A 15,614-nucleotide genomic window follows, 5' to 3' on the forward strand; every position below is an offset into this window, starting at 1 on the left:
CCTAAAAATCTATGTAAAAGAATGGAGGGAGAAGAAGTATGTTTTTGGTTATTTTTATTTGATTTGGAAGGACAAGTCCTCTGCCTACGTACCCTTTTTTTTGGGAAAGGGATCAAAACCGACGTAGTTCCACTAAAAAAATTTCTTTGGTGGGTTAGGTTGGTTTTAAGATTTTTTTTGAAAAAAAGGTTTTAAGAAGAGAAAGAGGCCTCAAGGCATGAGATAAAAGAAATGAGTGAGGTTGATTGATTTTAAATTTTGAAAATGATTGAAGTTGAATTAAAATTGATTGAGAGTTTGATTAAGAAAATAAAGGAAAAATGTTATTAACAAAATGATTTTGAAGTTTTGCATATTTGATTTTTTTTTGAGAAAATGATTTTTCTAAACTAACGTAACGTCGTAAAAAAAAACGAGCGGAAAACGGTAAATAAATTGTGGTAGTGTCGGTGCAAGTGTCGGTGCTTGTGTTACCTACATTATTACATCAATTCCTAAATACAACCCTAAGGCCTTTATGCCAAAATAAAATGCAAGAAATAAAATTACATCAATTCCCTATTTATACACACTAAGTCAACGACGAAATAAGATGATGAGAAAATTAAATGTGCATGCTATGATTCAAGACAAAAATTAAATCGTTAGTAAGCATAAGAAATATCATGGTGAATGAGACATAAGAAATAAAAAGCAAGGAATAAAGACAAGCAACAATTAATATCATCATATAAGGAATAAATAAAAAAAAATTTAAAAGAAAACAAATAGGATGGATTTTTAAAGTTAGAGAAAATTAAGATGATAAGAACAATATTTTTTTGGAATTTTTAAAAGCATTAAAATGTAAAAAAAAGTGTAAAAAGTATTTAAAAATGATAAAGACAATTAAAAAAAAGAAAATACAAAATTGGCTCAGCAGGATTTAATCTGGGCCGTTGGATGAATCCAGAGGTCCAAATCTGAATCCCAAGATCTCATCACAGCCATAGGATCTAAAATCCAACGGTTTTAAAAATAAACAGAACAAAGGAAGGAAATCACAGAAAGCACAGCGACCGTCAGATCAACGATCTGACGGTTCAAACAGAAAACACACCACAGTCCATCCAGCGGAACACATACAAGAATTAAAGACAGATCATACAGTAGCCGTCAGATCAAGGAACGATCCAGATCTGATGGCTACTAACGCGATGGAGCATCGTAAGGTTGTGAATACGCGCGCGTGTGATCCGGCAAAAAAGAAAGCACTATAAAAGCAATTTTAACAAAAAAAACAAAACAAATCCAAAACACTTCTCTCTCTAAGTTTATTTTAGAGAGAGAAGCTCTCCCTTCTCACTACAAATGACAGATCGGAGAAGAAGGAGGAAGGCGGTGGCCGGAGCTGCTCCGGCGCGGTGGTCGGCCATAGCGCCGCCGCGTCGGAGCTTTTTTTTATTTTTTTTTTATTTTTTTACATCAAAAGCTTCTTCTCCTTCTCCTCTATACAAATCCGGTGTTATTTTTTAAAAGGGTAGAGAGATTTGAGCTAGATCTACAAATGAAGATTTGAAATTTTTTTACCTCTTTTTGCTTTGTTGTTGTCGTTTCTGGTCCGATCTGAGCTTCTAAGCTGTTGCCGTGTTTGTTGCCGTGTTTGTTGTGGTATTCTGAGCTGTTGTTGTTATGCGATTCGGATTTGTTATGGTTATTAGCTTTGTATGATTCGGATTTGTAGTGATATAGATCCGGATTTGTGTTGTTGGGTTCGGACTTGTATTGATTTGAGGTGTTTATGTTGTTATTGTGTGTTTCTGGAAATGATTGAGGTTCATGTGTTCTTGATATTGTTCATATGAGTTCATGAAATTTTGGGTTTTGATCCAAAATTTTGGAGAGAGAAAATTGGAGATTGTTTATGAGTGTGATTGCTGATTATTGTGACTGACTTTTTCTGACCTCGTGAACAGTGCACTGACAGGTCTTTTATAGTAAAATATTAGGGTTTGTCTCTGATACATTGAAATGACCAAATTACCCTTGCAGCTGAGACTTGGAGAAAAAGACTTGACAAAAAAATAAAAATAAACAAAAAAAGCAAAAATAATAAAAATACAAGTAAACAAATAAAAAAAGAAGAAGAAGAAGAAAGACCAAAGTCACTTACGTGACTGTCTTCTCTTTTTTTTTGAAAATAAAATAATAAAATAAAAATAAAAATATAAATGAAGATTAAATAAAAATAAAAACAATGTCCCTTCGGAACCAAATGAGGTACTTCAAAGTAACCTCCCTGCCGAAATTTTGTTTGAAATGATAAAAATAAAAAAAGACGCGACTTTTAAAATACGGTTAGACCTTCTCTTTTTTTTTTTAAATGACATGACCGTTACGATTAAAAAGACTATATAACAAAAAATGCGTCATAAAAATGAAAGTGAGACGGTTTTAATTGTTGTGAAATGCAAACGTTGATTTAAATGTAAAATAAAAACTTTTTGAATGACTAAAGACAAGAAACACGAATTTTAAATGGTAAAAAAAACGAATAAAAGGGGACGTGAACCATTTTAAAATACGGACAAAAGATCTTAAACGGTCCAAAATTGGGGTATGACAGATGCCCCTATTTAAGTTTCTTCGTCACAAAGGTTTTAAAAGAGAATACTTTTTAAACCAAAGGGTCGGAGAGACTTAAATATATAAAAAACGCCGATTTTGGACCGTTTGAAGTGCCACAGATGCGATGCTTATGCATGTGATGGTATGACTAAATATGATGCTGACCTGAATGTGAATGACGAATAAAGACTGACTGGGGAATAAATGATAATGTTTGTTAACATTGTTTTAAAGGTAAGGACAAAATTATCTGCCGAGTAGTGAGATAAAGACGTGGTTAACCGACGGGTGGCGGAATTAAAGACATGACGGGCCGACGAGTGGCTAAAGTAAAGACATGACGGGCCGACGAGTGGCTAAAGTAAATTAAAGACATGACGGGCCGACGAGTGGCTAAAGTAAAGACATGACGGGCCGACGAGCGGCTAACTTAAAGACATGACGGGCCGACGAATGGCTAAAGTAAAGACATGACGGGCCGACGAGTGGCTAAAGTAAAGACATGACGGGCCGACGAGCGGCTAACTTAAAGACATGACGGGCCGACGAGTGGCTAAAGTAAAGACATGACGAGCCGACGAGTGGCTAAAGTAAGGACATGACGGGCCGACGAGCGGCTAACTTAAAGACATGACGGGCCGACGAGTGGCTAAAGTAAAGACATGACGGGCCTACGAGTGGCTAAATTAAAGATATGACGGGCCGACGAGTGGCTAAATTAAAGACATTGTAAAGCTTGATATGAGTGGAACAATGAAATTGTCTGAAGACGATGGGGAAATTGTATAGACTGGTTACTGGCGAGACCTGCCACTTTGAAACATGATTGGTTTTATAACATACCTGAGTTTAGACACGTTTTGAGGATAATGAAGCAAAATATTGGGTAAAAATGCAACTATGTATGAATGATATTTGTATGCGTGTTATGTATGCATGAATGAATGAACATGTATGAGACACATACGACAATGTAATGGTGTGATTTGTTGAGACAAGACTGGGCAGGTCTACAAGGAGAATGGCCCGGCGTCACTACACGACCACTCGAAATCTTTAACGGGAATAAAGTCACGGTAGATGAACCAACCACTGCTGGGATACAGCCTTCGAACATGCTACTGGGGTGAGTCCCAACGACCAAGCTGGGTAGAAGTCGCCATTTCCCAATGCAATACCAAACTTCCAAGCTTGAATAGTCATTGCCTTTTGTATTTATTTTTTTTTTAAATCCCTAACTTTTGCCTGGATCGTCCTTTCGGATTTTCGATCCACCGGGAGGTATTCTTTTTCTCTTTTTGTATGCCCCTAATTTTTACCTGGATCACCCTTTCGGGTTTTCGATCCACTAGGGCGCTTTTTTTCTTTCTTTCTTTTTTCTTTTTTTTTTTTGGCGATGACTATTTCTTCTTTGTTGAACCTGCTTGTTTCGGACCAACTGTTGACACATACTTATGTGATACATGTTTTTAAAGATAATATGTTTGTCATTTTTGTTTTTTTTTTTTTTTTTTTTTTTTGAAAGAAAACATAAAATCCTTAGAAAGGTTTTCAAAATTTTTGCTTCAAATACTAATACTAAAAACGAAAGAAAGATTTTTTTTTGCACATAGAATAAACAAGAATTCCAACAAAGGGGCACAGGCTCAAATTGATTTAATAGAAATGGTAACCGGCCAAAGGCATGGCACCACAGATTACAAAGAGTTGGAATATGGTAATTATATGGGATAGGTACATTGAACACAATAACCGCTATACTTCCTAACCACTTTGAATTCCACAGTTTGGATGCTTCAATATTAGAGAACTTCTGATAGTCAAGGTGTCTCGGGCGAGTGATGTTTCATCTGATGCAGTTACTTGTCTCGATCCTTAATTTTTGCATAGATCGCCCTTGCGGGTTTTCGATCTATCAGGATAATTTCTTTTTTTTTTTCTCTAATTTTTGCCTGGACCGCCCTTTCGGGTTTTCGATCCACCGAGACGCTCATTCTTGGTTTAAGCCGCCCTTTCAGGTTTTCGACCTACCGAGCTGTTCTTTTATATATTTAGACAAAGTATTTCTTGACTGCATCAGAATTCACAGGACGAGGTAACTCCTCTCCATCCATATTTGTAAGAATTAAAGCACCACCAGAGAAAGCTCTCTTCACCACGTAGGGACCTTCATAGTTTGGCGTCCATTTGCCCCTAGGATTTGGTTGAAAGGATTTGATACATTTGAGCACAAGATCTCCTTCCTTGAATTCACGGGGATGGACTCCTTTATCGAATGCTTGTTTCATCCTTGACTGATATAACTGTCCATGACACAAAGCAGCCATACGTTTTTCCTCAATCAAATTCAACTGGTCGTACCTGCTCTGGCACCATTCAGCTTCAGACAATTCAGCTTCCATCAAGACTCTTAAAGAAGGAATCTCAACCTCTACAGGTAGTACAGCCTCCATACCATATACCAAAGAGAAAGGGGTTGCCCCTGTCGAGGTTCGCACTGAGGTACGGTATCCATACAAAGCGTAGGGTAACATTTCATGCCAGTCCTTGTAAGTAACTACCATCTTCTGTATGATCTTCTTGATGTTCTTGTTTGCAGCTTCAACTACCCCATTCATCTGTGGTCTGTAAGGAGAAGAATTGTGATGTTGAATCTTGAAGTCATCACACAACTCTTTCATCATGTTGTTATTCAGATTTGTGCCATTGTCTGTGATGATTCTGTTGGGAACACCGTAGCGGCTGATGATGTTGTTCTTGATAAATCTGACCACTACCTGCTTGGTCACATTGGCGTAAGATGCTGCTTCAACCCACTTGGTGAAATAATCGATAGCCACTAATATGAAACGATGTCCATTGGAAGCTTTTGGCTCAATCCGACCAATCATGTCGATGCCCCACATGGAGAAAGGCCACGGGGAAGAGATAACATTGAGCATAGATGGTGGTATATGAATCTTGTCAGCATATATTTGACACTTATGGCATCTCTTGGCGTGATTGTAGCAATCGCCGTGCATTGTTATCCAGTAGTACCCAGCCCTCAATATCTTCTTCGACATGGCGTGACCGCATGAGTGAGTTCCAAAAGAGCCTTCATGAATCTCGCGCATCAATTTTTCTGCTTCATGCTTATCCACACATCTAAGTAGGACCCCATCAAAGTTCCTTTTATACAAAACGTCTTCGTTAAGGAAGAAACGGCTTGACAATTTTCTCAATGTTTTCTTGTCCTTGTTGGATGCCCCAGGCGGGTATTTTTGAGTTTGAAGGAAAACTTGGATATCATGATACCATGGCTTGTCGTCATCAATTGCTTCGGCTACAAACACATAAGCAGGTCGGTCGAGAAATTGAACATTGATTACTGGCACAGTATTGTGACCATTCACCTTGATCATTGAGGATAGAGTAGCTAAAGCATCTGCCATTTGATTCTCATCGCGGGGCACATGATGTAACTCTACTTTGTTGAAGAAAGTCAGCAAACGCCTTGCATAATCTCTGTAGGGAATCAATCCAGGATGACGAGTTTCCCATTCTCCTTTGATCTGGTTAATCACAAGAGCGGAATCTCCATAAATGACAATTTTCTTGATCCTCAAATCGATGGCTTCCTCGATACCCATGATGCAAGCTTCGTACTCTGCAATGTTGTTTGTGCAATCAAAACGTAACCTCGCAGTAAAAGGGATGTGAGTACCCTTAGGGGTAATGAGTACCACACCAATTCCACTTCCATAGACATTAACAGCTCCATCAAATATCAAACCCCATTCGGATTCAGGATCAGGACCTTCACCGAACACCGGTTCGTCACAATCTTTTGCTTTTAGATACATAACCTCTTCATCTGGGAAGTCGAATTTGATTGGTTGATAGTCTTCGATTGGTTGATGAGCTAAATGTTCTGCCAAGATGCTACCTTTGATTGCTTTCTGAGTGCGATACTCGATATCATATTCGGACAATAACATCTGCCAGCGAGCAATCCTTCCAGTTAAAGCTGGCTTCTCAAATATGTACTTGATAGGATCCATCTTGGATATCAACCAAGTTGTATGATTAATCATATAATGACGGAGACGCTTGGCAGCCCAAGCTAAAGCACAACAAGTTTTCTCAAGTACAGAATATCGGGACTCACAATCAGTGAACTTCTTACTCAAATAGTAGATAGCGTGCTCTTTCTTTCCGGTTTCATCTTGTTGACCCAAAACACAGCCCATGGAATCTTCCAGTACTGTTAAATACATGATCAAAGGTCTTCCGTCAACTGGAGGAACAAGAATTGGAGGTTCTAACAGATATTCTTTGATTTGATCAAAAGCCTTCTGACAATCATCATTCCACTTCACCCCTTGATCCTTGCGGAGTAACTTGAAAATTGGTCCACATGTGGCGGTCATGTGAGAGATAAATCTGGAGATATAATTGAGTCTACCAAGAAAACCTCTGACTTGCTTCTCTGTCTTTGGAACAGGCATTTCTCTGATGGCTCTGACCTTGTTGGGATCAACTTCAATACCCTTTTGACTGACGATAAAGCCTAGGAGTTTACCAGATCTAACACCGAAAGTACATTTGTTAGGATTCAACCGGAGCTTGTACTTTCTCAACCGCTGGAACATCTTCAACAAATACTCAACATGTTCTTCTTCTGTGCCAGACTTAACAATCAAATCATCTACGTAGACCTCAATTTCTTTGTGAATCATATCATGAAAGATTTTGGTCATACCCCTTTGGTAAGTGGCACCAGCATTTATCAAACCAAATGGCATCACCACATAGCAGAAAGCACCCCAGGGCGTGATGAAAGACGTCTTTTCTCTATCCTCAGGAGCCATCCTGATCTGATTGTAGCCGGAGAAACCGTCCATGAAGGAGAAAACCTTGCACTTAGCAGTGTTATCAACTAATACATCAATGTGAGGTAAAGGAAAATTATCCTTCGGACTAGCCTTGTTCAAGTCCCGATAATCAACACACATTCTGACTTTGCCATCTTTCTTTGGAACAGGCACTATGTTGGCCAACCATTGAGGATACTCTGACGTGACCAGGAAACCTGCATCAATCTGCTTTCGCACTTCCTCTTTGATCTTGAGGGCCATATCAGGATGAGATCTTCTCAATTTCTGCTTTACCGGAGAACACTCAGGCTTCAAAGGCAGTCTGTGTTCAACGACATCAGGGTCTAGACCCGGCATGTCTTTGTATGACCATGCGAATATATCAACATATTCTCTGATAAGCTCAATTACTCTTTTCTTGACAGATACATCCAACGATGCCCCAATCTTGATTTCTTTCTTGTCTTCCTTAGTACCCAGATTGATGATTTCTATCTCTTCCTGATGAGGTTGAATTGTCTTCCTTTCTTGTTCCAACATCCATTTGATCTCATTCGGGATCTCTTCATCCTCCTCTACCACAGCCTCGTAAACCGGGACCTCAAAGTTGGGAGAAAGCATGGGGTCACTGTGTTCAACGGATTCACTTATGTTCAGTCTGCACATGATTCATGATTGATTTTAATGAGTAAATGCAGACCTTTGGTTTTGAATTTTAAAAGAAAAAGAGAATGATTTTTTTGGATTTTTGTATTACCATTTTTTCCAGAAAAAGCAACAAAAAATAAAAAGTAATAAAAGCCGTGATAGAAACGACGATTTTTATTTGTAATAAAAGTACTAGAAGCAAAACAAAGCCCTACATGATTTCACTTTCGCCTTGGGCAGAACGAAAGGAGTTTTCTTAAAAACAAAAAAAACAACAAAAGACAAGTGTTATACCCTGTTTTTGGACCTAAAAATTCTGGGCCCAATTTCATTTCAAACTTTGTCAATTATCAAATTTCAACTGCACAGTTCAAATTGTCTCTGCCTCGCAGTATTTTCAATCACAATTTCACTTATGTTTTTCTTGCATAAAACCTTTTGAAATGTCTTTACTTGTCCTGTAAGTCATTCAAAAGTGTCTCTGGATCATTACATTGCTTTTTCTACAGTTTATTTCAAAATTTGCAAAAAGTCATACAGAAGGGTATTTTGGTCATTTCCTGCAGTGGGACCCATTTTCATCCTTGTGACTGTCTCTGAGTCTTTTCAGATTGTTTTTTTTAACGTTTCATCAGTAAGCCTTATCAAATTCATTTCAAACTTGCATCTGAGTCAGCGTCAAGTCAATTTGAGTCTGTTTAGGTCAATTTTAGCCCTAGGGGCATTTTGGTCATTTCACACAAAATTTTGGCATAGAGAGGTTACTTTGAAGTACCTCATTTAGGTCATTGGTTCGTTTTAGTCCGTTTTGTCAATTTTATTTTTGTTTCGCTTTACGTTTTGTCAGGTTACCAATTTTATTCCAGTTTTATTTTTTATTTTACATTCTGGTCCCCAAAGAGGTCCAAAATTGCATTCCAGTCCTTTTTTCTTTCCAATTTACATTTCAGTCCTTTTTTTTGTTAATTGCAGTTTAGTCCTCAAGTTCTTATTTTTGCAGAAAGGTCCAAATTTCATGTTTTTGTCCAAAGCCGTGCCATTTCTTTTCATACAGGTCCAGGTGTCAATTTCCTATTGGTCCCAATGCACACATGGCAGCCTATAAAAGGCGCATTTACTGTACAAGTCAGAGGAGAAGCAATAATCACACGCCAACTCACAAACACAAATCCAACTTTCTCTTTCTCAGCAGTTAGATCAAAAACAGAAAATTTCTCAGAATTTCTCAAGAACACCAAGAACAAAAACCCTAACCGTTTTCCAGAAACCCTAATTTTCATCAGAATCAACATTTTTGCATCAATCCTCAGAGATTCGTGTGAATCTTCATCACCGGATTGAAGATTTTCCTGCAATTCCAAGTGCGAGCTCACATTGAAGCAAGCTTAAGCACTGATCACAGGGTTTCCTCACGTAAATCTAAGAAACATTGAAGCAAGCTCAAGCACGTAATCACAGAGAAGCAGAGAAAGAATCAGAGAAGATGAAGAAGAGGAACCGGTAAACCGATTTATTTTCGGTCCAAAAAGCAAGCAGAAGAATCAAAATCATCAAGAACATTCAAACTTCTTTCCAAAGATTTTCCTCCATTAAAGTTTCAACCAAAACTTCAGGTAAAACTCATTTCCTCTTTTTCAAAAGTAATATCACTGTTAAACCTAAAAATCACGCAAGCAAAACAGATCCAAAGGTTCCAGAATTCAAAGAAAACTATAACCGTAAACATCAAAATCTAGATCCGTAAGGATCAACGTTTTGAAAGCGAGAACAAGCGTCAAAAAAGTAATCAAACGACGAAACGATGTAGATCTTTAAAGATCTAAACGATCTCGTTCAAAAATCAAAAATCATTTCAAAACCGTAAAAGTTTTTTCCAAGATCTACGTCGTTTCAAGCCGTATTTGAAAAAACAAATGCTGGATTCGTGTTTAGGGTTAAAGGACGAATCAAAATATGCAAGAATCTTTGAAATCTGGAATTTTAGGTCACCGGAAACTGCATGAACTCGCCGGAGAAGATGAAGTTTCCGGCGGACCTTCAAGGTCTCCGTCGTAGCTTCATCCTCGCCGGCGGCGAGGTTAGAGAGAGGTGAGAGGTGAGAGAAGAGAGAAGAGCTAGAGAGAGAAAGGGGAGTGAAAAATGAAGAAAACCGGTGTTCCTTCACTTTTATAAGCCAGTGAACCGGACCGGTCCAAGACCGGTCCAGTCCCTTTTGTTCCTGGCCGTTTGATCTAGGGTTTCAGAATCCTGGATCAATCGTACGTCCCCTGTGCATCCGGATCTTGTGGTTATTGGGCTTGGGCTTTATCCATTGCTTTTACGTTTTTTGCTTTTTTTTGTGCTATTCACACTGCTTTTTTTGCTACTTGCACCTGTTGCTTGCTCACCTTTTTTATAAAAATCCTAAAAAAAATCCTGGTTGTTTCTTGGTATATTTTTGGCATTGCTATGGTGTTTCTTGCATAAAAAAAATGTGTTAAAATGGTATGAACTAATTCCATGTGTTTTTACACTTTTGGTATGCATTTTGCTATGTTTTGTTCTTGACATTTTGACAGTATGATATGAATGAATGATGCCTAATATGGTGATGAATATGCCTCTGGAAATGTGCTTATTTTTTTTTGTTGTGTTTGGATATGATCTTATGAATTTCTTGTTTTACAAGCAATAAGTGTTTATTTTTAGGAATAAAGTGGTAAATTTCTTTATGAACTTGGTGTGATATTTTGCTTGCACATGTCTCCATTAATTGCATGTCATGGCTTGAAACAAAATTTCTTTCAAAATTGCCATGATGTGATAATTATGGGTCACTAGCATCTTTAGGTATCATATCAAATGTTTTTTTAGGTTTTTACCACTTTGTTACTTTTTCTTTGCCATTCTTATGCATTTCCTTTTGATTATTTCCCACTATTCTATGCTTCATTTTACTAACTATTTCATCTCATGTGTCATACATTTCATAGCATTCCACTACTTCCTCCACTTTCTTTAGCTTAGCATTTATCTTTGCAAATTTTAGTTCATTTGGTGATGTAATTTGTTATCATTGGTTTGTAGCTTGGCAAAGAGGCCATAGAATGTATTTAGGCAATTTTTGTAATATGGACTACGGACACTATGACGCACCGACACGCACACACTCACCCTAGATGTATGCTTAGGATTGTATGCATAGATGTATGGCTAGGATTGCATGATTAGATGAACGCTTAGTTTCGAACACTTAGAGAAAATCCAATTTTTTCCAAAAATATGCAAATAAATTCACTTCAAATATTTTCATAAAAATGGAGTCAAAACTCCAATAACTTTTCCCTTTTATTTTTCTTAAGTAAAACCTTTAATGAACTTTAACCATACTTAGACTTCATTTAGCAAAATGACTAATTCCACCTCACACTTTCCAAACCTTATGCCCTTGAGGCCTCTCATCTCTATTCTTCAAAATCTCTTTTCAAACTTAAAATCAACCAACAAAAACAAAACCTTTTTGAGAATGAACTACGAACAGTTTTGATCCCTTAAAAGGGTACGTAGGCAATGAGTCAAAACTCATCCAAGCCGAAGTAAAAATCAAATTCCATTTCTTCTCACCCCCATTCTTGACTAATCACACCTCCCTTTTTTTACAAATAAACAATAAAATTAAAGCGTAGAAATAAACTTAGGAGAGCGGTTCTTATGGAATACCATAATCGCTCCGGGTGCCTAACACCTTCCCGTAGCGAAAACGACCCCCGAATCTAGAACTTTTTAAGGGTTTTTCTCCTTTTACCCTTCCCAAGAAAAAAGAGAGATATCAACGGTCGAAAGGTTCAAGTCCAATTAATGGCTTGGCACCCAAAAACCATGATAACAACAAGACAAACACATTACTTAGAGCGGGGTGTCACAGAAGGAATGTCAACAGCAATCCAGTTGCAGCAAGCTCCTCCAGGCGTCACAAAGACCGGTGTCACTCCTCCAGGTGCATCATCTAAAATTGCATTGGTCTCTGGCGAATCATGAATGAAACCAGCACTGTGGAAAGAACCTCTGGTGGGGTCGAACATCCCAGGCTTACTGTTAAGGAAACCAATTCCCTCTTTACGCTTGTTTTCTGGCAACTCCACTAGCTGACCCCAGCCTTCGGTTTTGCCTTCCTGAATTACTCTCCGGGCATCCTTCAACGAAGCCATACAAGTCTCAATCTTACCGACACTTTCTTCGGCAGAGAACCCTTGGAATGATGGCCCGTCTGAACTACTACCACCGATAACAGAGAAAGCAGACAAATTGCTGATTAAAAAGGCCGATTCGCCACTCACAGTGATCAACTTTCCACGACTTACAAACTTCAATTTCTGATGGAGAGTAGATGTCACTGCCCCAGCGTCATGAATCCATGGTCTGCCGAGCAAACAGCTGAAAGAAGCCTGGATTTCCATGACTTGGAAAGTAACCTGAAATTCATGTGGGCCGATCGAAATTGGCAAATCTACCTCACCATACACCGATCTCCTAGTTCCATCGAAGGCCCTCACCGTCACCTTGCTAAGTCTCAAAGGAGCCTCGGAGTACGCCAATTGGTCGAGAGTTGACTTGGGCATCACATTAAGTGCAGAGCCGGTATCTATCAGGACGTTGGATAACGAGTCCGTTCTGCAAAGTACAGAGATGAGTAATGCTTGATTATGCTTATTCCCCTCCGCCGGGAGATCTTCATCACTGAAAGTCAGACTGTTACACGCGGTCACATTCCCCACAATGCTTTCGAATTGACCCAGAGTTACATCATAATCCACAAATGCCTGGTCTAGTACTTTCCTCAGGGCATCCCGATGAGCACCAGAACTTGACAACAGGGCCATGATGGAAATCTTCGCAGGATTTTGTAACAACTGGTCCACCACCCTGTATTCACTCTTCTTGATCAGCTTCAAGACTTCATCGGCATCCTCAAAGTCAAACTCTTTGGCCTGCTCCCCAGCTTTACCTTTACCGGCGTTTCGCTCTTTTACTGGCTCATCGATCGGAACACTAACACTCTTCGGACCCACCGTAGGAAGGATGCGGCCACTCCTCAAAATCCGGCTACTCTCTGCGATATTATCCACAGTAACAGGTGAAGTTGTCTCACTTCCGGGCTCTAGAATCGTGCCTTCATACTTGTAGGGTACGGCTTTCTGAGCAGTAGTAGGCGTGGGCCTAGGCACACAGATTACCAAGGGAGTACCAACGGGCTTTGTACTGTTAGGGTTTATCACCAGCGGCCTCCTGGCTCTGAATACCGGAGTGACAACACAGACGTCTTTGCTCTCGGGTTCCCTTGTAACCACAAGTTCCCTTCTATTTAGGAGACCCTGCACATCATTCTGGACTTGTATACATCCACGAGGATCCATCGAACATATGTCACAAGCTTCATGATTGTGGTTGAAGAGAGTTGCTTTACACATTTTCACATGTATCGGTACCAGAGGAGTCTTGATATCACCTACAGAGAGAATGCGAGCCTCTTCCTGATCGTCTTGAATCATATTAACAGCAGGCCCATGAGTAGGCAGAGGATTGTTCTGAGCTACAGCATCAGGGTCGGTGAAGGTTAACTCTTTGCTATTTATCAGTTTCTGAACCTCTTTCTTAAGAGCAAAACAACGCTCCACATCGTGGCCTGGTGCCCCTTGATGGTAAATACAATGAAGGTCCGGACGGTACCAGCGTGGGAGAGGGTCTGGAATGCGAGGAGGTGGTATTGTTTGGACTAGATTCTGTGCAAGTAAAGAAGGGAGCAATGCTCCATAGGTCATTGGCAAGGGATCAAATTGTTGCCTTTGATTCTGCTGATTGTGAGGAGCCTGAGGACGGGGTTGTTGCTGTGGTCTTTGTTGGTATGGTTGTTGGGGGTAATATGGTTGTTGAGGGAATTGTTGTAGGTTGTATAGTGGTTGGTATAATGGGGAGTAGTATGGTGCAGGTCCTTGAGGTCTGGGTGATTGATAGTTTGGGTTCTGGGGCGCGGTCATTTGTGGAGTGATGTTGGCAACAAAGGGGTGATTAGGGTACACGGGCTGAGGTCCTCCATGAGCCACCATGCCAACCTCTTGAGCATTCCTCTTTGGGTAACCATTCCCAAATTTCTTATTACCATTGGACGAAACCCCTGAAGAACCACCTGAAGAACTTCCCGAAACAGCTGCTCCCTTACGAGCCCACTCCTCGATACGCATTCCTGTTTCCACCAAATCAGTGAACTTCTGTGATGCACAGACAATCATCTTTTCTGAATAACAAGGGCTCAGGGTTTCATAGAACAATTCTGAAAGTTCCCTCTCATCTAAGGGAGGACGAATCTGAGCAGCTTTTTGAATGAAGCGTTGTGCGTATTCTTTGAACGATTCTTTATCTTTCTGGGTTAAGGACTGCAACTCTTTGCGACTTGGCGCCAGATAGGTATTATATTTGTACTGTTGCATGAAGGCATCAGTCAATTGTTCAAAAGTAGTGACTCCTTTCAACCCCATGAACCAGGTATGTGCCGGACCAGTCAAACTATCCTGGAAGCAGTGAATGAGTAAGGGAACATTATTCTTGTAAGCTATCATCTTCCTAATATACATAGTTAGATGATTTTGTGGACACGTGTCCCCTTGATACTTCTCAAATACAGGCATCTTGAACTTTGGAGGTATGTTTACATCTGGTACTAAGCAAAGGTCATATATGCTTTGGACGACTGTTTCCTTCCCCCGCATATTACTCAGCTTCTTCTCTAGAGCACCGAACCTTTCTTCCCAATCGATTGCTTTATCATCCCCCATTATACTGTCGGAGTGATAAATCTGCTCTTCATGTTGTGGCCCAACATGCACAGTAGGACCTGCTTGAGTCATGGTAGCTTGAGGAATCGGTTGACTCATCTGGAAATGTGCCGAAGTCTGTTGACCCTGTGTGAATGGCATTTCAGTAGCGCCTGGACCAAAACCCCCGTTAGTTGCAATCGGCATGCCCCAAGGGTAGCCTGAAGGCATGGAATACTGAGGAGTGGCAAAGGGACCCTGGGGGCCAAGAGGATGGAAGCCTGAGTTACTCATAGTTGCCATAGTACCAGAAGAAAAATCAGTCATCAGAGGCTGGGTGAGGCCGATAGTTGTAGTAGTAGTCGGAGATGGTTGCGGGGGACCCTCAGGTGCAGCTGTGACGACCACAACAGGAGTTGAATTGGAGATTGCTGCTTGCTCTCTCTCAGCCATCATAGTTTCCATCATAAGCGTCATTCTTTCCATCTCTTCCTTGAGGTTAACCAGTTCCTCTCTGAGCTGAGCGTTTTCCTGTTCCGCCGCTAACATCCTCTTCTTGATATGAGCTCGAGTGTTGTGAATGCGAGTGGGTTTGTACTGAATACGCCGGGCCACTTTGCTTTTCTGAGGCAGAAATGAGGAGAGTATGAGACTTGATTTTGATACTTTTTATGAATGCAATATGATGCATGATATGCTATATGCCAAAATA

At 40.0% G+C, this 15,614-nt stretch overlaps 1 protein-coding gene across 1 annotated transcript; it reads right to left on the minus strand.

Annotated features, from left to right (window-relative positions):
* Positions 1–4,670: 4,670 nt before the first annotated feature.
* On the minus strand, positions 4,671–15,379 carry LOC112420799 (uncharacterized; the record flags this gene model as incomplete). Its single annotated transcript, XM_039832663.1, has 3 exons — positions 12,000–15,379; positions 7,761–8,124; positions 4,671–7,691 (listed from the first exon to the last, which is right to left on the minus strand). Coding segments are annotated over exons 1-3 (6,765 nt in total), but the record flags the coding sequence as incomplete, so codon positions are not given.
* Positions 15,380–15,614: the final 235 nt, after the last annotated feature.

This window comes from Medicago truncatula, chromosome 4 (assembly GCF_003473485.1).
Source record: "Medicago truncatula cultivar Jemalong A17 chromosome 4, MtrunA17r5.0-ANR, whole genome shotgun sequence".
NCBI classification, from domain to species: domain Eukaryota; kingdom Viridiplantae; phylum Streptophyta; class Magnoliopsida; order Fabales; family Fabaceae; genus Medicago; species Medicago truncatula.